This window comes from Lipophrys pholis (genome assembly GCF_963383615.2).
Source record: "Lipophrys pholis genome assembly, chromosome: 1".
Taxonomy (NCBI): domain Eukaryota; kingdom Metazoa; phylum Chordata; class Actinopteri; order Blenniiformes; family Blenniidae; genus Lipophrys; species Lipophrys pholis.
In genome coordinates, this window is record NC_137635.1 from 29,977,315 (window position 1) to 30,003,735 (window position 26,421).

The 26,421-nt window shown below is 42.5% G+C and overlaps 1 protein-coding gene across 1 annotated transcript; it reads right to left on the bottom strand.

The window, feature by feature from the left end:
• Positions 1-2,204: 2,204 nt before the first annotated feature.
• On the bottom strand, positions 2,205-26,043 carry LOC308109851 (voltage-gated inwardly rectifying potassium channel KCNH2-like; the record flags this gene model as incomplete). Its single annotated transcript, XM_080463662.1, has 16 exons — positions 2,205-2,374; positions 3,253-3,374; positions 4,049-4,213; positions 4,296-4,383; positions 4,496-4,695; positions 5,571-5,812; positions 6,768-6,922; positions 7,005-7,142; positions 7,949-8,087; positions 8,300-8,472; positions 9,288-9,407; positions 10,242-10,321; positions 12,438-12,800; positions 13,526-13,690; positions 23,083-23,313; positions 25,968-26,043. The coding sequence occupies 16 exons, from the start codon at positions 26,041-26,043 to the stop codon at positions 2,228-2,230; spliced, it is 2,604 nt and encodes an 867-aa protein (XP_080319788.1). The 3' UTR covers positions 2,205-2,227.
• Positions 26,044-26,421: the final 378 nt, after the last annotated feature.

A 26,421-nucleotide genomic window follows, 5' to 3' on the forward strand; every position in this document is an offset into this window, starting at 1 on the left:
AAAGCACATCATTGAGCAACGCCTGGTTTTCCGTGTTGTAGTTTTATTTTCTCAAATGATTTATGACTCTTTACCGCCTGTTTTACGTGAAAAGTCCCTCCAGTGGGAGTCGTGGCTCCTCAGGGTGCAGGTCTGAGCAGGAGTGGTCTCCTCTGAATCCCCCCGCTCCTCCTCACTGGAGAACACTGGGCCGTACCTACACAAACACCACATAATCTCAAATACAGTGAATTCTACACAAAAACTAACCTGATGAAGAAAGAAGAAACAAACCTTGGAATAAACCAGAATACGTGTCATAAACAAAAAGACATAGGAACAAAGTTCCTCAGAAAAATAGAACAGTGCTCCTTTTAAGATGAAAATTTGCAGGATGTGAATAAAAAAAAAACGTACAATATGTGTTTACGCTCGTCTCTTTTGCAGCTGTCCTGGTTCTCCCACTGTTTCCTTCTCCATCGATACGCAGCTCTGTGACCCCCCATGGAAACGCTGTCACCTGGAAATACACACTGCAATGAACCTACGTGACAGTCCAGCACACACCGATTTATTTATGTTGATCAAGCAAGAATCCTCCTTGATTGATCTATTTACTTTTTATTTCTTTCCAGGAGAAATGAAATCCAAATAAATTTTGCCCTTGTATATCTTCATTCTGTCCATCTGTAGTGTTTTGGAACCCTAATGGCTTTTGGGTATTGTAGTATTTAATGTTTTGAATGAAACAGTAAAATTGATTATCTTTTGAATGAATATAAAAAATATTGGCTCACATTAATTAAATTATTCATGTTCCACGAAAAAAGAAAAATCTGTGTCTTGTATTTTTTTAAACAAATATTTTTGACTTCAATACTAGATATCTTTATATAAAGATACTAACTTGATTTTTTTTTTATTGTTGATTTCACAGAGTCATTTAAGTCAAATTTACTTGTCAGATTTATTTTTCTCAGCGCAGATGATAATGACCTGGTCAATTTTGTCATTCAGCTCACAGTGTGATCCTATAAGCCGTGGATATTAAAAGCGTTCCCACGCCGGCCGTGTCCGGCAGCCATGCCAGCTCTGTATAAAGAGATTCCACATCTCCTCCTGTTCTGACACTGGAAGTCTCTCAATTCCATAATATCTTTTGCCTCAGCTGCCGAACAGGACAAGGGAAAATTAAAAGAAAAGAAAACTGTATGTTGGAATTGCCAGGCCGGAGTTCCAACCTGTGTGAGTGGAGGAGAGTTTGTGTTTTTGTGGTCCGCTTCCTCCATCGCAGTCTTCGCCACTGAGCAGACTCTCAGCGTCGTTATTCAGCTGCACAATAAAGACGAAGAACGAGGTTGTTTGCCAGTAATAACACATCTCAGTCGACACTATTCACAAGGGTCGTTCAGTTAATACAAGGAAGTCATGATTCCAGAGTGGAAATAGTAACAACCAGGGTGCAATATGTGGACAAACCAGAGGGGGTGCTATTGTCCAGACTATGACTTATGTCGTCTTGTTTTCCAACAAATGATGTAATATAAAAAATTTAAAAAAAGAGTTTAGAACTCACAGTAACATGAATATAAAGAAGCCAAATTGAAATGATGAAATAAGCTCTTATGAACCAGCCCCAGTGTAACAGTCATAATTATTGGCTACCGACAGTATATATAGTTGAAACCAGACGTTCACACATAAAAGACATATAAAGCTTTATTTTCTCACAGTCTGAAGTTAAATCAGACTAAACTCCAGTTTTAGGTCCTTCTCTTTCTCGTTATTGTGACATTTAGCAAATACAAATCATTTTCAGAATCCTGAGTTTAGTCCAGGGGTTCTCAATTCCGGGCCTCGAGGGCCGGTGTCCTGCATGTTTTAGCTTTCTCCCAGCTTCAGCACGCCTCCATCTGATGTTGATGTCATTATCTGGCTTGTAAAAAAAGCCAAGTAACGAGGCCCTTATTGCATTCAGGTGTGTTGCAACTGGGGGAAACCTAAAACATGCAGGACACCGGCCCTCGAGGCCCGGAATTGAGAACCCCTGGTTTAGTCTGATTTAACTTTAAAAAATTGTTTATGTGTCTTTTTATACAGCGTTTGTAAAATTATGATCTCAACTGTTTGTACATTTCATCACAGCAATAAAAATTAATTTGTCCCTGCAGCAGAAAATGTTTTCTGAAGAGCGGACGCCTCCTCGCTCCTCAGCAAAGAGCTGACAGGTAATAACATCACATCTCCATCAGTTTGTCCTAGAGACGGAGTCTGACGTGTCCTGCATGGAGCGTCGGTGAAGAGAGGACATGTAGAAACATACGTCTCTCAGATTGAAGGTTATTTCCAAGTTGGACCAGAAGTTTTCACAGAACTCAGGATACATATCCAGAACCTGCAACACAAACAGCAGCCAGTGAACAACACATTTAAATCCATAAAAACACTCAAACTTTGCTTTTCCTTTCAAAACGATGTAACAAAGATATTTAAATAGTAAATGGATAATTGATCATGATTGTTGTTTAGATATGAGATATAAATGATCAGAACTGTTTGTGCCAAAGGTTCTGATCTCAGCCAAACAAAAGACATTGGAAGAGGAATGAACAGGAAAGGTTCCGTATGAGTTTCAAAAAACTTTTCTTTTTGTTTCTTTGTTTTACACTTGCTTGTAATCTATTACACATACAATCATGGAATCAATAGACTTGTTAGTCAAACTAATATAGTTTCATTTTATGTTTTTCTTTTTCTTAATAGCCCTGTGTTCCATATTGAGCGTATTATACTATATAAATAGTATTTAGATTTTACTTTAACAGCTGTTTATTCACTGTTTCAGCAGTCTAAGTCACCCATTTGCACGCACGCACACACACACACACAAATGATGGCAGCAGGTCAGGAACGCTTCAGTGTATTGCTCAAGGGCATCGAGTCACAGCCTCACATAACATATGAGATTTTGAGATTTCATACCAAGTCTCCAAAACATCAGGTAATTAAAAAAAAAGGTCAATAAGAGGATTTGGAAAATCAAATAATTCAAAATCACCAAGTTGGCAACACTTATTTGGACCTTTAATTGATCACTTTAATTGTAATTGAAAATGCAAGATTTTAATGTTGCTTGTCTTTCTAAGTAATCTGGAGAAGAAGGGTACCGTTGTCTGAAGTGTGCGGTGGAGTTGGACTCCAGGAATGTTCACATCAGTTCACACAGGACTACAGGCTACGGGTGACTAACGGCTGGACAGCAGGAACAGATACCTCCAGCACATCTTCTCTTTGTATCTTGTGCAGATCGCAGTAAGTCAGCGCTCGGACATCAGCACTCGACTTCCCAGACAGTGAGTACAGATTAACGGGTTCCCCAAATATATCGTTCTTACCTGGAGAAACAGGAAATAACAACAACAATGTGGACGTGTTACATTTGACAGTCATGAGTCTTAAACCTTTAACATCCTCTTAACCTGGTAGGACCTGGACTAATGTTATGGTGGTCTAGACAACCTAAAATCATGTCCACATATGTGGACACCAGGTCGTAGGTGAAAGCAATGGGATGATTATTTAGTTTAAAACAGGCCCAGAGTCTTAACGATAACCTGGATACTGCTCAGACCTGGATATAATAAGAGAGACACCAAAAACATTGTGGTTGGACTCACAATCACAAGTTCCTTGAAAAAAACTACAAATAAATGAATTAATTAAAAGACACAAAGGACAACAGACATTATCTAAACTCTTAAAACCAGCCTGTAAAAGAACTGGATGTGTCTGGACTCGTTTACGACTTTACTTGATGCTGGAGCTCAATAATACTCGCACTCAACCCTCAACAATTAATCTGGATTATTTACAGCAGACATGACGCTTTAATCCAGACTATTTGAGATACACAGGGACTCTTCCAAATGAACCTAGACTCTTAATATAATCGTAGATTATTTTAACAAGACTCTTGAGACAAGTGCTTCCCACAGCATCACGTCCTTCGCTGAACCAAATGGTTCCACACCAAGTTGAAGGGTTATTGGGTTTATTTGCGTCCTCATACCCAGGATAGCAAGGACCACGTCTCCTTTGACAATCTCGATGGATCCTCTGGAGATGAAGTACAGAGCTGATATCAGGTCTCCGGCGTGGACCAGAGTGTCTCCTGGAGGAGCGTGGGTGGTCTTGAACCTCATCGCCAGCGCCCGAAGACATCCCTTAGTAGACCCTGCACACAATGACAGGCTTCTTTTAGGGTTTCCACTCACAGGAATGGATAAATTCCCAGACATTCCCATTCTATTGATCACCTTTGAAAGCTTTACAGTTCTGCAGCAGAGTCCTGTTGAGGTGGAGACAAATATCTGCCTGGAGACACTCCGGAAAGCCTTTCAAAACCTACAGACGTCGCCGTACAAGCAGAAAGTAGCGGTTAGATTGGTAGACGGTGGTAGACGGTGGTAGACGGTGGTATCCTGCGTCGCCAAAGAGCAGAGAAAATCCTCCTCACTGCATTCATGTCGATCCCGTTGGTGTACGACCAGGCGTGCTGGAAGTATTCCTCCAGCCGCTGTCGCAGAGGATTGGGAATCTGGTGGAAGCGGATGAACTCTCGGACTCTCATCATCTGAGTGTGGTAGCGAGCCGTGCCAGAGTAAAGTCTCTGTATGATGGCTGACACGTTTCCAAATATGCTGGCGTACATCAGAGCTGCAGGAGAAACACAACCAGGCCGCATCAGTGGCCTGCTGGGAGCAAAGGAGGTCAAAGGTCGTCTGCTGCTCAGAAGACGGAAGCTTCTCTGACCTTTTAAGAAACAAACAAAAACTATGATAATAACATAAAAAAAAAAGAGTTCTGAAACCAAACTTTATCTCTTTTGTTTTGCTTTTGGATGTTTAAACTGGTGACTTTTATAAAAGAAATGCCACAAAATATAATATAATATTAATACATTACATGGCAAACAGTATTAAAGGGTCATATTAGGCAAAATTCACTTTCTAATGGTTTTCCAACAGTAATAATCGTCCCCATAGCTGAAATGACGACCGAGAAGTGAAGACCGTCTGTCCTCTCTCTCTGGCTTGTTTCAGTTTTAAGAAGTGTGGTGCTCCAACCAGCCAATCAGAAATCAAACCCTATATAGTGTCATCGGGGGTTTAGCCAATTCCAATCAAGATAGACCCTCCCTTTGACTCCTCCCACAATTAGGCGGCTCTGCTCTGGCACATGGCACCACGAGAGGAAGTACTTCCTCCTCTTCCCAAAATGGGCATGTGTGGGCGGAGCCAGTGCAGCTCACACAGACACAGCAGATTCTGAATGTAGCTCCTATGATCCAACATTCAAATGGAGAAAAATCAAGGAAAAGCTGGATTTGGGGCAAGAAACTTTGAATACAACATTTTTGGACCAACGTGACCATGTGAAAGTGTTGAGAAGCTGGATAATATGAGCCTTTTTATTGTATCTTGTATTGTAGAGCATCCAGGCCCCATCGTGTCTGCAGAGAACAATTCTAGCTATTGCGTCGTTGTATTCAAACCACTGTGACAGTCTTGAGGACATCCTGCAGAAGTCACCTCCAATGAGCATGATGCAGATGGAGAAGATCTTCTCAGAGTTTGTGTTCGGTGAGACGTTTCCGAAGCCCACGCTGGTGAGACTGCTGAAGGTGAAATACAAAGCGGTGACATATTTGTCTCTGGTGGAAGGACCCGAACCAGCAGCCGAGTCATTGTAGGGTCTCCCGAGCTGCTCGCCCAGGTTGTCCAACCAGCCGATCCCAGCTGAAGTCGCCCGCTCCACGTTACCGATGGCATACCTGAGATAAAGGAAACAAACATTTTACATTCTCCTTCTCATTCGCTGCAGCTGCACGTCTTTGAACCGGAAAACTGTGTCTGTGCCTTTGTGCCCGTCTGTAGCAGAGAACCCCAGAGGACCGGGGTCTCCTGCCACAATCTGGTTCCTGGGTTTCTTATTTAGTCTTTTCATTCCTGCCTTAGTTACATTTCATAGTTTTAATTTCTTTTGTTTTAGGTCCTATATTTTAAATCGCACTCCTGATGTACAGCACTTTGTTCAACCATGATTGTCTGAAAGCGCTTCATGAATAAATATGGTATGGTATTCAGTTACAACACAACAAATATAACTAAAGCCCCGTTTCCACTGCACAGAATGTGCCAGGACGGAACACAATGGTTCGGTTCGGGTTTGTGTGCGTTTCCACTGCTAAAATTGTGGAAGGTACCGAAATAATCGCACCAAAGGTTGACGCTTTTCCGTCGCGCTTCCATTGGGGTACCCAGCACAACTGAACAGGACCGATTTTGAAGGGCCGTCTTCTGATTGGTCAGTGATTTATGACACGCCCGCAATATTTTCTTGCTTGTATGAATCCTCTGCTGTTAACATATTCCGCTTTGCACTGTTTTTTTTTTTTTTTTTTTTTTCAGCTACGGAGCTGCAATGAGACACATCAGAATTAGTCAGAGAATTATGAACCAATCAGAGGCCACCTTTCAAAACGTAATCTACCACATGGTATCAATTGACCAATCACGTTGCTCGTTACTGGGCGTAATACAAACCGGAAGTCAGTTGTGAGTTGACTCGAGCCAATAATTCGCTGGGGAGTGGTAACAACGACACTCCTGGTCATAAAGGTTTCAGACCTCTGCTTTACACTTACAGCTTGGAAGCATCAATATTTACGACCAAATAATAGAATGTGGTTGGTTTGTGACTGATGCAGGTGAGAAAGAATAATGTACCAGATGCAGGCCAGCCAGTGGGCGATGAGGGCAAATGTGCACATGAGGAGGAAGAGGACGGCGGCCCCGTACTCTGAATAACGATCCAACTTCCTCGCCACGCGCACCAGCCGCAGCAGCCGAGCCGTCTTCAGTAAGCCAATCAGAGTGGTGGTCTTTGAGGAAAAAGCAGAGGGATGATGAGCCAGATGAGAGAAAACAGAGCAGCTGTCAGTCAGTTTTTCACCCTGCTCCTACCTCTCCCTCGCCCCCGGCCCGAGCCACCGCCTCTCCAGAGCGAGAGATGAGAAGGTCGAAGGGAATCGCCGCCACCATGTCGATGAGAAACCAGCCTTTGAAGTAGTGGACGGCAATCCGAGAAGACTGACTCACCACCTTTCAAAATCAATCACAAATAAACGGTCAGTCTCACTTTCACTGCAGTTCAAATTAATATTTTTTATTTAACTTCACTTAAACTAATCGTTTCATTCTGTGTGGAGCCGCCATCAAAGAATTTCCCCCAGGGATTGATGATGTGATTCTGATTCTACTGAAGTGACGTGATTTTTCAAGGCAAACACAAGTTCAAACACAAGGCAATTCAAAGTACTTCACAAAGGCAAAAGAAACACATAAAATTTAATTCAAATAATAGAAATAAAACATGATATTAAGGAAATAAAAGTGCATTTAAAGACCAAAGGCAATTAAAACAGGAGAATAAAAACTTTCTGGCACATCCACTCATTGAGTCGATGAATACACTTACCGTAATTTCTGGACTATTGAGCGCACCTGAATAAAAACCACACCCACCAAATTTAAAAAGTAAAAAAAGGTTGGGGTTTCGTGATGCACCTGAATGCAACACCCATGTATTGCAGGCATGAAGCTCAATTACCTATAAAGATCCATAATTTAGCCGAGTCATTGTTTAAACTGCAGGGTTCAAAGCGTGTGAAAAAAGTAGGGGGTTACAGTCTGGAAATTACGGTAGTCAATGAAAGTGATGGGATGATATTGAAATGTAAAGTTGCAAGTCATCTGCATAAGTATGACAGGAGATGATGGGGTAATCTATAATCTGAGCAAGGGGCAGCATATCGGTATTGAGTAAAAGTGGTCGGACAACAGACCCTTGAGGAACCCCGCATGAGACTCACAATTACCATAATTACAAGTCAATGGAATCAGCTCACCTCGTCGTTGGAGTTGACGTATGTGGTCCTGAAGTTGATGAGGATGTCAACAATGAACATGATGTCCACGATAAAATCCACCACGTTCAGCGGAGAGCAGGAGTAACCGCAGCTCTGCATGGCTGCTTCCTCCTGCTCACTGGAGCAAACGGGCGAGAGGAAATAAACACATTTACTCCACGTCGACTCAAAGTGCAGGGCGGGCAGCAGAGAGCGTCCAGGAAAATGTCTGGAGGTCTGGGGAAGGCCAGACGAACGGTGAAGTGGAGAATAATGCTGATCACAAACACAGTTTGATCTTCATCGTGAGCTTATGTCAGGTGGTCTGGGCTGATGATAATCTGCACCCACCTCAGTAGAAAGGTCGCAGAGTACGGCGTGAATATGGCGGTGTAAATGACCAACAGCAGGATGACCCAGTCCCACACAGCCTTGAAGGGACTGTAGTGAAGGATGGTCCACTTCTGGATCCTCGGGCTCTGGAGTTTATACTCCGGCAACACGTCAGCACCCAGAGAGAGAACCTGGACGACACACACACACACACACACACACACACACACACACACACACACACACACACACACACACACACACACACACACACACACACACACACACACACACACACACACTGCTGCTGGAAACACACATCACGTAGAATATTTACTGCTTGTTTTGGTGAAAAGACCCAATTTCTCATCTTATTTGAAGTTAATTCAGACTTTGTGAAGGTCTGACGACTTGTCCAGTCCACTTGTTGAATATTAAATATACATTAGGTCAAATCCTTTTTTTGTGCACCTTCCCCATGTTATACAAAACTTTATATTATATGTTTAGGAATAAGGTGGAATGAGTCAACCATTTTAGTTCATTATTGCTCTATTTTAGCCTTAGTTGGCTTCAGTGGGCATATTGTAATTATATCTGTGAACAAGTGTTTGTATGATATAGTTTGGGGTTGTTGTGTTTCTTCTTTTTTCATTTTGTTGTACGTGGAATGTTCACACAAACTGTTTAATGAATATTTGGGCAAAAAAGTTTGTTAAATAAAGATTATTATTATTATTATTTTTTATTTTCTAATTTATTAAATTAAGTTATAGGGTTTTTTTGTCCTTCATCCATTCTTTGGTTTTATTTGTATAGTTTAATTAGTTTTGCTGCGATTAGAAGTATCAGTCCTGGTGTTGGTGGCAGGGTCCGGTCTGCCCCGTCTGGAGGTGGGGGGTCCTGGACTTTAATCTGCACTGATGTGACCTGTGTCTAAGACAATGGATTCAGAGTGGATGGCTCACGATTTGAGTGGAGAGTGTAGCACACCAGCTGGACCAACCTGGGTGACTTTCTCTGTGACGTGGTGCGTTCTGTCGATCAGTTTGCTCGGTCTGATTTCACCGTCGGGCAGAGTCACGTAGGCTTCAGTCTTTGCGTCCAGTAAGCTCTGACTCATTTGCTGCAAACACATTGAAACAAAATACAACATTTCAAAGAAAATTCAACATTTTTACTCTGCAATGAACTTACATCGCTTGGTATTCAGCAACAAGACGAGCATTGGGCGATTCCCAAGCAGCCTGACAGTTCTACCCTACAGCCCCAATAAAAACCGCTAAATAAAGTAAAACAGCTAGAACAGCCAGGATAAACAGATTCGGAAAACAAACAACCTAAAATATACATAAAACTAAAAAAATTCAATCATACAGGAAAAATGATCAGATTAAAATCATTTAACTTGTTAGTGTATCTTTTTTTTTTTATTCAGGACAGCAACAATAAAAGGAAAAATATAAAAATGTGGAAAAAAGAAGGAAAAATTTTAAATAAACAAAACCAGAATTGGAAAGAAGGAAAGGGGGAAAGACACAATGAAAGAGAAAAGGGAAAATTGGAGAAAGGAAAACAACACAAAGACAAATGATGAAATTACCAGTGGAGCTAAAACTGCTCTAATCAACATCAACATCAACATGCTTTGCAGCTCCAAATTCTTCATTGGTGGAAAATCTTGAAAATGGCTCAAGACCAAACAGATGTGCTGATTGGTTCATTTCTAAAATGTGTCTTCTAATAAAGCAGTTAATAGTTTTAGCTGTCATTTGTTCTTAAATAACAGTTTTTAAAGGAGTCATTCTCAATATACAAAAGGAAAGACTTTGGAAAGGAAGGGTCCTGACTCTTCCTCTCCAAAGTCTCCTGGAGAGAATCCCGCTCCACAATCCAACACGTTAAATCTAAAACAAGACTTCGACCAATCATGTACATCTGGACTGTTGTGTGTACCGACCTGGCTGCTTGTCCGGCAGCGCAGGTCAGAATCCGATGCCCCAGCTGGACCACTGCTCTTTCTAATGGTTACCATGCCAACTGTGGGAGAAAGGAGGCTTAAGTTATTTAGAAGTAAAAATGTTGGGGTCAAACTCTGTTGACGGTCCCATATTATGCAAAATTAACTTTCTAATGGTTTTCTAACAGTAACATGTGTCCTCATAGTCTGTGTACGAAGCCCCAGAAGTGAAGAAAGTCTGTCCTCTCCCTCACTTGCTCTACTTTTTAGTGAAGGTGTGCTCATACAGGAGAATCTGAGATTTTCCCTTCATGACATCATGCAGGGAAGTAACCACTTCCTCTGGTAGTGGATACTCACTTTGAGTATCACACAAGGAGACGAAAACTTACTAAGATTACCAACACACTGAATGAATTCAGCATAATATGAAAAACTACAACAGTTAGCAGGAGCTAGCATTAGCTACGTGGTAGTAACTGAAACAACATATATAACCAAATTAATTAACTTATTAAGACACAATATTTTTAACTCATTATCTTCAGGAGCCTTCTTCTCCTTCTGAGTCACATTCTGGTTCAAACTGGTTGAACGACGGCGTTTATATGAGTCATAGCGATAAATCCACCGTAAACATGAGCACATTGTACCGGTGTTTCAATTTAACTGGTTTCCCTGTTAAATGGTGACCAACTTCCTTTGGCATCCATCGCTGCTGCTAGTAACAGTATATAGAAAAATAAGACTCACAAAAACTACGATATTTGGAAACTTTATTGTAAATGTTGTTAACCGGTGACAGATTTCAAGTTTTAACGTCTGTTATTAGCAGGAACAAGGGACACTAAAGATTCACCAGTTAATAGAGAAACCACTTAATCTGAAACACCAGAAAGTTCTTCTCCTGAAACGGGCCTGGAGTGGGCCTGGACAGACACAGACACAGCCTGTTCTCAGTGGAGCCACTCGAGGGACTTTTAGACCGGATTCGGGGAAATTCACTTTGTTGTTGGACCTCTGACTCCGCTGTGCCATTGTTGTTATGCTGCATAATATGGGACCTTTAAAAGACATGTGATATTCTGACCGGTGCAGCTGCGCCTCTGCAGCATCTTCTTCTCCTGGCAGTTGTGCTCCGTCTTCATATCGTCCATCGATGATGAATGTTTAATGTTTGCACAGCTGCCATCTAGCCTGCTGGATGGAGGGTCTCCGTCACCTTCACCTCGACCTCTCCCGCCCTCTCGTCTCCTGGACACAATGTGCACTAGTAAACTGGCTTGTTTCTTTTACCTCAGTTAAGTACTGTAAAGTTCTGCTTGGAAATAAAGCTGTTTTAAACTGAATGCAATGTAAATGTCATGAAACCAGTTCAGGCCTGGTCCACACAACAACAACGCCGTTTCATGTAACCACATTGATTTCGTCGGATCATCGATACGGCGCTGCGTTTTAGGAGCCTGAAAACGACGGCATTTTGAGAATGACTTCCAGAGGGAGGAAATATGAAAACGTTGATGAGTGAACTGGCAAGATGCACATTTGGTAAAAACGATGTCATCGCCCCACCTTTCGACCTCCCATCCCCTCGACCATCTATGTGACGTCACTAAACAACAATGGCCGACTACCTGCTCCAGATCGAGCTGCAGAAGCTACTCATGCTATTTGGTTTGATGAGGCCAGATGTTGGATTCGTCAACTTCTACGTTCTTGCATGTCCAGTGTCTTCTCCTCCGTTTTTGGTATATTTCTGTAGCAGTGTTACAGCACCACCTATAGGCCCGGCATATGTACTACTCCGTTTTGAGTGGTTTTCATGGTGTCATTCCCCTGCAGACAGGAAACTTTTTAAGAACGACGGGGAGAGACATTATTATTTTGGCTGGTGTTGACAGGGACTTAGAATGAGAAATTAAGATATTGGGAACAAGTGTAACAGATTTAACAAACTCTAGTCATCGCAAAAAAATTCCAATATTCTCTCAGATCAGTATCTAATGCCTCATAGCAACTACTTAAGATAACAAGAAAGGCCAATTTGTTTTCCTAAAACTCCCTCAAATAAACGTGTTTACCCCGACTAGTTTCTACTGGAACGCTGCACCTAGAATCACCTTTGAGGAGCGTGTGTGGAGGCTGGTGGCAGTGCCACTGTCGGGGGTGCTGAAGCTGGAGTCGCACCAACTCTACCCATTGCTCTGGCGTCCACCAGCCCCCCGCCCCCTTCACCCTTATCTCTTCTCTTCCCATCACCCTCGCTCCGTCGTCTGGGGGGGCGAGAGTCGTTGGGTTTCCCGCCTTTTCTGCCCCCCTTCAGCTGGTCCTTCCTCTCCTCTGCCTCGCCCTCGTCTTCGTCGTCCCACAGCAGGAGCTCGGCTGCAGCCTCCCCCAGCTGCTGCCTCTCGGGGAGGGACAGCAGCTTGTCCAGGGCCACGGACTCGTGTCCCAGGGGGAGGAGGTCGCTGTGGGGGGCTCCCAGCTCTGTGTCCTGGGACAGGACCCCCACGCTGGGGTTGAGGGAGCGGAGGAGGTGACGGAGATGTCGACGTCGAGCTGGACAGCAGACACCAAAGAAAACATGGAGAAGTCGGTTACTCTTCAAGACTAAAAAAGTAGAAACCAAATGCACAATTCAGGAGTTTTTTATGAATTACAGCGTCTCAAGGTCCTCCAAGGTTAAAAACTGGACAACAATGTGAAGGTAGCATTAGCATGCTGCACCTCTTTAACGTTAGTCACTGGTTGAACTGCTGACGACAAGAAAGTCACAGTGGATCTGGCTGAAGAAGCCTCACAGAGGCTCCGCAGAGAGAAAATCACACCGAGCAGGTCAAACGACAAACTTCCTGACTGATTTCAAAATAAAAAAGAAATTTGTGAACATCAGCTTGGATCTACTGAAGAGCAACCGTCTTTGCTAACATATGATAATTCTAAGCTTTGCACCATAGTTTGGGCTATTTTTATCATTTTACTGTAGTGAACTCTTCAAAATGTTTTCATTCTCCTCAGAGCCGGCCGGCAATACTGGAGAGGCAAATATTAAAGACACCATGGCCTACAGGGAGGAAGTCAACCTCGATATCATAGCGCACAGTATTTTTGGATCACTTGTATAGAACACAGAAGTGAGATTTTTTTACTTGAATGCATCATATTCCATAGCGGAGAGCGATTGGCCACAACATCATTCCAACTACAACACAACCCACACTGAGCAGGGCAGGTTGTATGGATATTGTCACTCTGCATGAATTGATAGTGTGTTTGGAACGTACCTGAGGTCAGCCAGGGAATGTGCAGCCCTCTCCTGAGTTCATGAACTGGAGAGCCGCTGGGCACTCTGGGATCAGTAGGAAGCTCAAAGTTCAGAATGAACATGATCACCACACCGTCTTCATTCTTCACCGGAACAACGTCTATCGCACACTGGAAACACACTCCTAGTGGCAAGAGAAACAAAGGAAAAACATCAGGGTTTTTTTTTTATACATTTTTATATTAGATTAAGAGATTTTGTTTGGGATCGAAGGGGCCTGGTTGTTTAGAGCTTTATAGATTAAAAGACAGATTTAAAATAATTTTCTAGATTTAACAGGAAGCCAATGAAGAGTTTAATTGTTTACATGTTTTCCCCAGGTGCTGTAAAGCTAGTTACTGTAAAGTCAAATGATATCAGGAAGTGATCTGATAACAGAGGGTTGTGGAGAAAAACTGTTAATTGATCAATGTCCATACTAAAAGTGAGAACAAGATCAATGGTGTGACTGAGATCCTGAGTGGGTTTATTGATCTTCGACAAAAAGGTTGTCAAATAATGAACTAAATACCAAGGTGAGGCTACATTGGTACTTATGGGGGACCACTAGAGCCAGATGATATTGTTCATAATTTACCTTTGTCTTATCGAAAGTGAGCCTAGTGGTCAGGCCTGACATCATGGCTATGGCAGAGACAAATACTCAGTGCAAGAGGGAATAAATATGGCGGAGGGGTCAGCACTCCCAGTGTGTCTAAAGCCTCGTTTCCACAGTGCCCCTTGGTGCCGGTGCCGGTCGGGTGGGGTCGGCTATCCGTAACCAGACCCATATCAGTGCAGCATTTCCATTACACGGGGTTCGGTTTGAAATGTAGGCGGGGTTATGAACGGTTGCGTAATCACGCAGGATGTGACGCCATAACGGGAGGACATTTTCAAAAAAGTTTCCTGATTGCTGCAGAAGAACTGATAGGAAATGGCTGCTTGCTGGGAGAACAGCGGTTGTCACGGACCAATGAGCAGACGGCAGTGTTGAAACTCCTCCCCCTCATATCCGGCACATTGTGCCTGGTACCCCAAGTGGAGGGGTAGCGAGAAATGGTTACCAATGGTACCGGTTTGTAACGGTTCTGAGTCAGTGGAAACGCACAACAACCGGTTCCGAACCTGACCCGTACCGGCACCAAGGGGCACTGTGGAAACGAGGCTTTAGGCCACGTTTACACGTACCCGGGTATTTGAAAAAACGGGTGATATTTCTCTGCGTTTGGGCCGCGCATTTACACATAAACGCAGCTACGACTCCGGCCACAGTGGACATCTGAATAAAATCCGTAGGTACGTCCGAATTGTCCCTCCTAACTCCTTAACTATCGACTTTAACTTAACCCCGTGGAGGACGTCACGGGGTTAAGGAAAGGTGTTAGAGGGCTTCCTAAAGTAGTTAGTGAAAGGCGATCACGTTAATGTGGCAGTCGGACTGCACTTTCACTAGGTGACGTCAAAATAATGCGACGGCGGCGCAAGTTAGTGACGTCCGCCATGATGGGTAAAGAACTACAAGTTTCTGAAAATGGACTAAAAAAGCACATTTGGGTTTTAGATGATTTAAAGTTGTTCAAGGCAGATTATTGCTTTGGTAACTTACATGATCTGCTCCCTTTTTCCGACATCGTGAGTTTCCCTGAAAGCGGGTCCCTTTAAATGTTGTCGCCGCAAGGAATGGTGGGCAGCATGAACTCGCCTCCTTTGACAAAGGATGCATCAGTGGTTCCTAAGCTAAAGGAGGCTCTAAAGGAAGCAACGAGCCTCCTTTCCTTTGCTTATTGAGAATTCAGCCATCCTTATCATGGCCGCCATACAAAACACTTCCGGGGTGAAGGAAGAGTCGATAGTTGAGGAGTGAGGATGGGCAATTCGGACATACCATATATATAGTTAAGGAGTTAGGAGGGACATTTTGGACAAACCTTGTGTCACTGGTTGCATCGAAAGGCAGATAGACGGATATCTACGTCACAATTCGTGACGTCCTGTTTTTTTTCCAGGATTCTGATTGGCTATCATGGCTTCATGCTTGACGTTCGTGTGCGTCTCCCCTCACATTTCTAATTAACTCTCCTCCTCACGTCATCACCTCAATGTGTTCCACCTGTGTCTCATCTCCCCATGTATATTAACCCTCTCTCCCAGTGTGTCTGTGCCAGATCGTCTTCGTACTTCATGTCGGACATCCAGCGTCTCTGTATCCTCCTCGTGTTCCTGTTTTCTGGTTTTTGGACTTCTGCTCTTCCCCTTGGAAACCTTTTATTTGTTGCCTCGCTGAGACTTCTTAATAAACTCTTTGAGCTCATCTCTGGCGTTCGAGTCTGCATTTGGGTCCCGTCCTGGTCTGTGACGGGGGGTGAACATGCAGAAGGGAAGTCTACCGGCTCATGAACAGAAAGATGAGACCCTAAGTCAACTTCTTGGCAAAGCAAAGAGCGTTATGGAAGCAGGTCTAAAAAGCGGCTCCACATCAGGTGCAGTTGTCAATGCAGAGACAATCTGTGGCATATTGAGATACTATAAAATCAAGTCCTCTGGGTCCAGTTTACCTGTAGACTGAGAGTGACTATAGCTGCAGAGACAGCTGACCGACATCTGAAGCTTCAGGGAGGCACAATGGATAACACTGATACCAAAATAACATTTTCAGCAATTTGCCTGGATGCCAAAACACATTGAGTTGCTGCCATGCCGTTGGCTTATTAACAACTGGCATTAGAAAGCGAGTATTTAATAAAATGACCAGTGAGGGTATAGTTTTCCTGTTAAATATTAAAACAGAACGGTACTCTTTAATGCTGCGCAGCAGGCAGCGTGAGTGAGACGCTTTAACAGGTGAAGGACACAGACGGAGGTTAGCATCGAAGCTATTGTGGATTAACGCTGCTACATGCTAACTTTTCCAACCTTAATGATATCATAATCACAGACCATCTGCTAGAGAGCGCACACACATTGGCGTTTCTGGCACTGTGACGACCACAGACACGATTCATTCCGTGCATCTGAACCTCCACTTCATTCAAACTTAGTACATCAATACTAAATCAGACCAACATATCTAGTGGCAGGTTATGTACAAGTCTTTGAGGTTGTTATTAAACCTCTTCTTGAAAAGCCCGCCCAGGTGTTTTATCAAGTTATAGGCCAATTATATATAAAAATAAATATTTAACCTTCTCTTTTTTTCTAAAATCCTAGAAAACATTGTTTGAAGTCAGTTATGTGACTATTTATGTACAAACGACCTATTTGAGTCTTTCCAGTCAGGTTTTAGATTCATCATAGCACAGAGATGCTCTGGCCAAAGTTACTAATGATCTTCTCGTGGCCTCAGACAAAGGACTGGTCTCTGTTCTGGTCCTGTTAGATCTCAGTGCCGCATTTGATAGTATTGATCATAACATCCTATTACAGAGACTAGAACACATCATCAGGCTTAAAGGTACAGCACCAAACTGGTTTCAATCATATTTATCAGACAGGTTTCACTTCCTTCATGTTCATGACTCTTCAACTCAGAACAAAGTTACACATGGAGTTCCTCAGGGTTCTGTCTTAGGACCTATACTTTTCACTCTCTATTAAATGCCATTGCTATGCAGATGATACACAACTCTATTTATCTATGAAACCAGATGATACTGCTTAACTTGTCAAACTAAAAGCCTGTCTGAAAGACATAAAAGCCTGGATGAGTAGCAGAACCCTGAGGAACTTCATCTGAGAGAGAAATGTTCTCAACATAAAGACTGGGTGGTCCTGCTTTGACCTCCAGTACCACATAGGTTCTGTCCACCGAGGGTTTGATTCCCTCCCAATAATTGTTTGTTTGTCCTATTCTTTTCTCTGTTTTTATCCCCTCACCACAACAGTAGAGAGCGCCGCCTCTCAGTCCGGTTCTGCAGGTTTCTTCCTGTTAAAAGGGAGCTTTTCTTTTCCCCCCGTCACCTTTACTTGTGGAATTGTTGGGTTTTTCTCCGTAAAAGTGCCTTGGAGTGACTGTGTTGAACTTGGCGCTATACAAGTAAAATTTAATTGAATCGAATTTACTTTCTCGGAACTGTTTCCCCATCCAGAACTGATCTGGTTCTTATGAGGTTTTTCTCCATAAATATGCCTTGTGTTGTATAACATATACTATAGTATATATGTAGTATAACATACTATAACATTCAAATTGAATTCAATTGAAATGAGCTCGAAAACCAATTTTTTATTTCCAAAGCAGCTATTTGAAAATATACAGTCACTACTGAAGTGTACAGTTTAAAACGACTAGTCTTTCCAGAAAAGACGTTCAATTGAACACAATACTGGAGCAATATTGACACAAAGAGTTTATTGGTGCTGGATTGACTGTCCGGGTTGTGCGTCAGTGTGCATACCACACAGCATCGGGAGATTTGTACTTTGGTTAGGACACATTATCAATCTCCAATAATACCAAGGGACACACACTTGAGTGTGGCTCCCTTCAGACATTTAAAGCTTTGGAGTCAGTGTCAACTCCTCAGTCAGTTGCTGGGAGTTGCTCGTTACATTTGACAGAAAACGTTGCTAAGAGGATTTGATTAGTCATCAGATTTGGCAGCAAAGTCATCGTGTTGGCATTTCTATTCTATACAGCTTTGACATAATGCTCAGTGATATGTATACAGGTATGTACGGAGCCTTCCAGCTGGACACTGCATTCAGGTCATCTGTTCTTCTGTCTGGAAACCTTCTATAGCCTGGAAAGTTACAGAAACCAACCACAGGAGCCATCAACCATCAAGGGTGGGTGGCACATTCCCAGACTTCCTAGATTCCCATTGCAATTTGCCTCAGTCCTTTAGAATAAAGCAGAATGTCGGTTTAAATGTGTGTAATTTTGGTTGGTGTCAATCTGCTGGATATAAACGTCCCCTGAAGTGATGAAAACACCACAGTGTGTGTGAGAAGGGGATAATCTTTTGGCTCCTTCCATTCATCTCTAATCCACGACTTTATAATATCTTTAAGCCGACGTGGAACTTGTGCTGTAATGAAACCAATGATCCTATTTGCCTCATTGTCCCTACTTACTGCACTGACCTTGAGCACGAGTCCTGCATACAAACACCACACTCTCTTTCTATAGCAATACCCTTTCCCCCCACCCCGCTTGTTGTTTCAGCCACGCGGTGATTCACTCTTCATGGTCATAAATGGATGTTGACTGAATTTCCTTACGCAGGATGAAAAAGACGTAACAGCTATACGTGGGTCAGTAACTACTCTGCTGCCATTTCCCATCCTCTCTCACAGGTTGACTTCATGCTGCGCCACCTGAGCATTCACCCTTCCATCTAGTCCTAGTCACAAACCTCAGTACTGGGGCACCCCAGGGATATGTCCCGAGCCCTCTGCTGTACTACACTAAACACTCCATCCACCCGACCAACACTAACACTAACTGTGAGAGGATGAAGAGACGATACTGAGAGAATGACTTCCTACTATGAAGATTATAATCAGCACAAGAGCAGATTTAATCCTGAACTTCAGAAGGCAGCAGCATGTCTATAAACCATTTCTGCTGATTAATTGTAAATGAATTTCACTTATATTGTGCTTTTCCACTGCTTTCCCAAAGTGCTTTACACTGTTGATCACACACATACACACACTCCATTCACTGGGAGCAGTTTGGGATTCAGTGTCTTGCTCAGGGACACTTAGACAAGTGGACAGGTGGGGGATCAACCCTGCAACCTTCCGATTGAGAGACGAGCAACTCTACCAACCGATCCACAGCCGCCATAATCATTTGTTTTAATTTTGGTCTCAGTCTCAGTCCTGCTTCAATTGGCCTCATTAGTTTCTTCTCACACTTCGTCAGTCTCATCGCTTTTCATTTAGTCTCAGTCAACTAAAAATAATTTCAGTTGTGGTCCGAGTTCACGAATGTGGGAACTATTTTTAGTAGTTTTAGTCAACAAAACAAAAACTATCATTATGGTTTCAAGCACCAATGATTTTACTTGAAAACACACTCATCTCAGTACACACATCAGGCCAACGAAAGGATTTAATATTTAGGGAGGAATACTCAAAATGGCTCAACAGCGCCACCTGAAAAACTTCAACAAATCCAAATGTGGCCAGTTTGGTGAACAATAGTTATTAAAATCCTTCTTAAAAGTCGAAAGACCAATTCATCCTCCATAAGAACAAAAACAAAGTTTGGCCCTCGAGGGCCTTGCAGAACAAAATGATGATTTGCTCCGGCCACCTCCGTCTGGCAGAAGGAATTTTGTTCGGCAACCATTCGCCAGCCGTTCGGGCCAAAGTCTCTCGATGCAAATACTTGTGTGATTGGTCAGATTTGGCTTGTTTACGTTCACATTCCACCTCAGGTTCCTGACAGGGAATGTGCATGCAGCTCGTGGCACGGATCGAAGTTTACGTGATGCCCCTGAACGCATCACTCAGGGCTGTCAGTTCCTGCAGTTTAAACCTGCGGTTAAGTCCAACAATGTGGCCTGGACACAAACTCTCTTTTATTACTGAAACGGTTCAGCTAAATGTATTTCTGAAAACATTTGAAGAGCGAAATGAGCGACACAGTTAACAAATTAAAAAGCTGCTTCACAGCGGCTGCTGTGAGGGGGCGTGGCCTGCAGCTGGCTAACGTCACTGTCAAACTTTTCTTGTTGTTCTTATAGGAAAACGTAGGCCAAGGCCACGCCACAGAACTTTGACATTAACAAATAGGAAGTGCAGTGAAAATAGCCCAAACATGGTCCGAACCAGCTCAAACTTTACACAGTCTTGTGCCGATTGAAGCATAAGAAGGCAATATACACCCCATTTGCTGTTTCCTGCAGGTGGCGCTATGGCCAAAGTTTGTTATCGTCACACGAATGTGAGACTGTGGTTCTGATGACATACATATGATGACTGACAGTCTCAGGCCCCCCAGACTACACCAGTCCATTCTGGAAACACGCCTCAGGTCTCATGATTCTGACCTTTCTCAGTCCGACCAAGATTCCTGTCCAGCCCTCAGTTGAGATTCAAGGTTTTGAACCTTCGCTTGCACGACTACGTCTCTGCTACAACGCTCTCCACCTTCCCTTCTCCTTTATTTACTAAAATAAAATTTAAACTAAAGCTTGCTGATGATGATGCTCTTCTCCTACTCGTAGTCTCTCATGTTTCCATGTGTGCAAACGGGCTGAAGGTCAAAATGATTGTAACCCAAGGAACCATCACGGAGCAGATCCATTAATGCCCCAGGGTGCGGGGGTCGCACTGTGTGCATGAACACGTGTGTTAAACGGCGAAATCCCACAGATCCCATCGGGCTCAACACCCAGTAAAGTCAAGACAGCTCTGATGATGGAGCTTAAGAAGCCCAGCGTGAGACCTTCAACACATTTAGCAGGTTCCACAAAGTAGAAAATACTGCAGCTGATTTGTAATATTTGGGCAATATTTTAAAATCATATTAAGAAGTAGGGTCAACGTGGCAAGCTGCTGTTTTTACACAAAGTAGTTCTGGGTGATAAAATCCTATATTCCAATATAATTTGAAGCATGTGCAGTAACAATATATATTGCAATATATTCTTTTCTTCTGTGTGTGTGTGTGTGTGTGTGTGTGTGTGTGTGTGTGTGTGTGTGTGTGTGTGTGTGTGTGTGTGTGTGTGTGTGTGTGTGTGTGTGTGTGTGTGTGTGTGTGTTAAAATGACTGATTCTGAATATACTGACATACTAAATACATTAGTTATTCATTTATAAAGATATTTTGTTAAAATATCTAAAGTTAGCAGTGAAGACGAATAAGTTTGTCGACGTGGGTTTTTCACACGGAAAGTTCCAGGAAGCAGCAGCAGGGGGAGTCATGAGCCTTCGTGAGGCTCCAGAGCTGCTGGTGCTTTAGCAGCAGCTCATAAATAAACCGTCTCTGAACGTTCGACTCACCGCTTTACTGTTCAAAGCTCAGACGAAGAAACCTCCGTCCTCATGACCTTTTCGTTTCGTGTGAGTTTTGTCTCTGTGCCGGTTTTACTCTATTCAGCTGAGCGAACGCATACACTTCAAATGTCCACTTCCTCCAGACTCGTCCTTCACGGTCACATCCCGAACACTTTACTTCTCGCAGGCTGATGATCCCGGGCAGCTGAGTTTCTCTTTCAGGTTCGCCCATCAGGTTTTCTTTTTTTGTTTTTTTTTACTATGTTAACTGTTAATTTCCCTTCTTCACACTCGGTTGCTCTGCCGACTGCTTTGCTTTTACAATCTGAAGGAGCTGAAAGTGTTTCAGGTTTTTCCTGACTGAGCAGTTTTCAATCATTTTCAATCACACACACACACACACACACACACACACACACACACACACACACACACACACACACACACACACACACACACACACACACTACACTTCGTCTCCATGACAACACACACACCTGGAGTGTAAGCGGTACTTTATTAGTAATTTTCCACCATTAAGCAGTAGTACGGAGGGGATTCTAGACGGCACACACAAAAAGCAGCAAACTGTGGTTTTAATATATGTTTACTTTAAGCAGGTGATAATGGGGTTTTGTTTGTTTGTTTTTTATGAGGAAAATAATTTTGGGGCTGTTACCTATAGTAAACTATTTCTGTAAGAAATTACTATGGAAAGCTGCAGTTAAATTGTTCGGGAAATCTTGTTTTTGTCTCATAAAGCATGATGTGTAATTCTGCAGTCTGAGTTTCAAGGATGACCTGCGTCGGCCATTTTGGAACCTCCGTGCCACTTTTTGTAACCTTCAGAGTGCACAGTGCAGGAAGCAGGTGGATCGTTCTCAAAACAACTTCAGCCTTTAGGAAGACGCTGTCTGACGTCATAGTTAGACAAACTGCTGGACAATCATGGAAATGTTGTACTGGGACTTTGTCTCTTCCTGCAATAATGTTGTAATAAAATTGTCTTGAACTTTTTAATCACTCTCAGTCTGATTCCTGTGTATTCTGTCTCCCTGGGGTTTATCATTAGAAAATTCTGCTGACATAAATCTATAAGAAATGAATGCAACTGATTTTTTTTATATATTTGATGATCAGTGCTGGTCTATAAGCAAAAGTGTGCCAGTTAATGGTTCAATAGGGTCAGTCCAGTGTTTCCAATAAAGATTGAATCTGTCTGCTCATCAACTTGTACCAAATGTTTGACTTTGTCCTCCAGTGTATTCGTTGTATTCCACGTTGACGCCACTGCTCTAGTCAGGTCTGGGCCGGGCTTAGCCAAACTTACTGAAACTGATTGCCAGGAGTTGAAATCAGGCGAGGTTCTGTTCCTGAGCAATACTCTAAAACATTTTGATATCACAACACTGGTACATTTGTAAAGAAAGTCTAACGTCCTCTGAAACACTCCGCCACTCCGTTGCTCTTCCCTCTCCTCTGCGTTCAGACGTCCCTTTTCCTTCGTTGTCGTCCTGTTAGGAGATCACACCTCTGGGAGTCTAAACTGTAGCATCGCTGACGGAGAAGGGTTGCGTTTCCTACCTGCTTTGGTGTAAAGGGAAATCCCCACCTTCCTCTCCTCGGCCCCCAGCAGAGCTTTGGCCATCTGAGCGATGGCCGGCCTCCTGGTGTGAGGGCCGTACATGAAGCTGCAGGTGCACGGCTTCTGCATCACCTCCGCCCGGGTGTAGCCGCACATCTCGCAGAACGCGTCGTTACAGAAGATGATGGCGCAGCTCTCCACCTGGGCGTTAGCGATGATGAACTTTCGATCTGCGGAGGAACAGAAGTGACCACTGTGGGTCATGAGGGACGGACTGGACACGAGAAGAACAACTGAACTGAGAATCTTTCACATTGATGACGAAACTGAACCCAGTGTTTTCAGAAGCATTGAGATAAGGATGTAGCTGGGTATTAAAGTATATTTATTGTAAAAACCACTTCAAACAATTAGACAGTGGTACAGATGAAGCCAATATTGTACCGAATTCCAGAGGAATGGATTTGATTTCGACCTTTTTAAGCCAGGAATAGTAAAAAGAAATAGATATAAATTCTTTTCATCAATATAATGATGTCCAGCATAATGTAACTACTAGGGATGTCCCGATCCGATCGGTAGATATCGGATCGGGGCCGATATTAGTGATTTGTGAGTGATCGGGAATCGGCAAATCCAGCCGATCACCCCGCCGATCTAAAATTTTTTTTAAAAAACGCGGTCCGCAACGTCACCTGATAACCACAACAACCACGGACTACAAGCTCTGGTCGAGCTGCAGAAGCTAGAAGCAGGCGGAGCGGGGCCATAGACCTATAACAATAGAGTTATATTCAGTGGGTTATGTGTTTATGTGCAGGAGTCTACTTCTAAATTTCTATGTGGTCTGTCTTCTTCTGTTTTTTTATTGTGTTTGGTGAGTCACAGCGCCCCTAAAGGCCCGGCATGTGTGCTACATGCCCTGAAGCCTCGTGTTGAGCCGTGTTCATAGTCAGGTGTGGACAGAAGTTTTTTGGGAGAAGGCCAGGGAGGACAAAGATTGGTTTTTCGTCGTGTTGATGTACCCCCAGTTTACAACAACAACTAAAGAGAAAGAGAAGAATTTTGATTCAATAAGTGAGTTTTACAATAATTTCCAGCTAAACAAAGCTTCTGCCAATAGTGCTTTTAGCTTCAGACATCTTAGCAGCTCCAAAAATAGACTATTGAGTATCTTTGCAATAGCAATGTGAGTATCGGATCGGGAAAGTATCGGTATCGGCCGATACTCAATTCTGAAAAATCGGATCGGTATCGGGGGCAAAAAAGTGTGATTGGTACATCCCTAGTAACTCCCACATCAGAGTGTTTTACGTTGGCCTGGAAGTATCGCAAACTCTTTCTATCAGTCTCCAGGGTGCGGTGTGTTATTGAGTGGCCTATAAAGGGTTAATATTGAGTGATTATTGGGGAACAAAAGCAGCAGCTGTTGCTGCGATAATAATGCTGGTTATGATTTAGGTAAAGGTCACTCTGCATGACGACACTCATTCCGCAGCTGCATGCGGCTTGTCGCCAGTGTTAAAGCACTAAAGCAGCGAGTTGAAACATGCTGAGAGCTGCAATAATTAGAAATTCATTCAGAGGAGAAACAGTAAGATCACACTTCATTTTCTTTGAAAAATGTTGTTTACAACAGATTTTGTAACGAGATCACACATTAATATATAGTGTAAATATAATACCAACTCAGTACTCTAGCGTCAGTATCAAGAAAGATGATTACATTAAAATAAAACTGTAGCTTCAAAATAAACACTTTAGTTTGTAACAAGGATTTTCAGACTCAACAAATCAAAGATTTCTGGACTGTGGGAGGAAACCACCCAGAAATTAAGGCAAAAGTTCTACCACCATTGAATGAAAATGTAAAAAAAATATATATATACACTGAATGGGTTCTTCTGAGATAAGAAAACTCATTTGTATCAGAATTGTCATATATTTTCTCTATATTTAAAGTACCAGAATCACACTTCCTAGTACATTTAAGAAGAGATGAGGACAATACAACTGCAAAACAACTCATGGAATTCACAAAACATTACAGGCAGTAGAAACTTCCAAGGATGTATTTTACTTCCTTATTTCAACATTGTGACTACAGGACAGGCGTCAGAAGCATAAGAGAATAAATGTGAATAAAAACTGCCCAAAAAACTCCAAACTGAGTCCACAGAGAGAAAGAGCACTGAGATTTGTACAACCACAGACAATAATGTCACATTAAGTTTGTATTTAACATGTAGAAGGTCATCATAATCATATATATATATATATATATATATATATATATATATATATATATATATATATATATATATATATATATATATATATATATATATATATATACACACACAATACAATACTTGAAAATATCACATTTGATAAGGACAGATGCTTCTATTTATTGTATTTTTTCAATCATCACAATAATAATTTTAGAGACTTAGAGAAGAAGCGAACATTTCTCTCTCACTTTGTATGACACATCTAAAAGGATTAAAATCAGTATAAACAAAATAAATAAATGAGTGTTTTCAGTCGTTCTGTTGAAATGAGATGATTTTTGAACGACATTATGTCAGTGAGCTGATATCTTAAGGTGCACAGCAGGTTCCTTTCAGGATCATCCACTCAGATAGTTAAGATGACACGTTACATAATGTTTTAATTGTGTTTTAGACTGACATGAAATCTGTAATTGCTATTTAATTTATAACATATATTAAATGTAATGGAAGCAAACAAACGTTAGATATCTTTACTTTCTGGATTACAGACACATTCCATTCAGGAAAACAGGAAAGTCCCACAGAGTGGACAAAAAAAAGAAGTCCTCTAATAGAAGTGAAATGAGGAGAATAAATCCAGTACTTACTCTGCACCTCGAACTTGCGGATGATGGTGTCCAGGAAGGTGTTCTGCGGGGCCACGTGGCCCCTCCTCACCGGCATGGTGGCAGGAGGAACCGGGGCTGAAGCCCTCTCTGACCTGGGGGGGATCAGCTGACTGGACTGGGGCCGCTGGCTTTGTCACGGCTGAGTCCTCCTGCTTTGCTCCGCCCACCTCGAAATGCTACTCTCTGATTGGTCCAGACTGCAGGTGTCAAGCAGATCTGCACGAGGTGCTGCAGCTCCCCCGAGGATCGCTAAAGTACCCCAAGAAATGTAATTTTTTTAAAAAGTGGTTTATTTAGATTTTTTTTTTAAGAGAAGATTATAATTTGTTGTCTGGTTAATTAATAAATAAACCAATAAAACATGTATTTATGTATTTTTTTTAACTAAAAAGCAGTGTAATGTGATTCAGGCAATTCAATTCAATTCAATTCA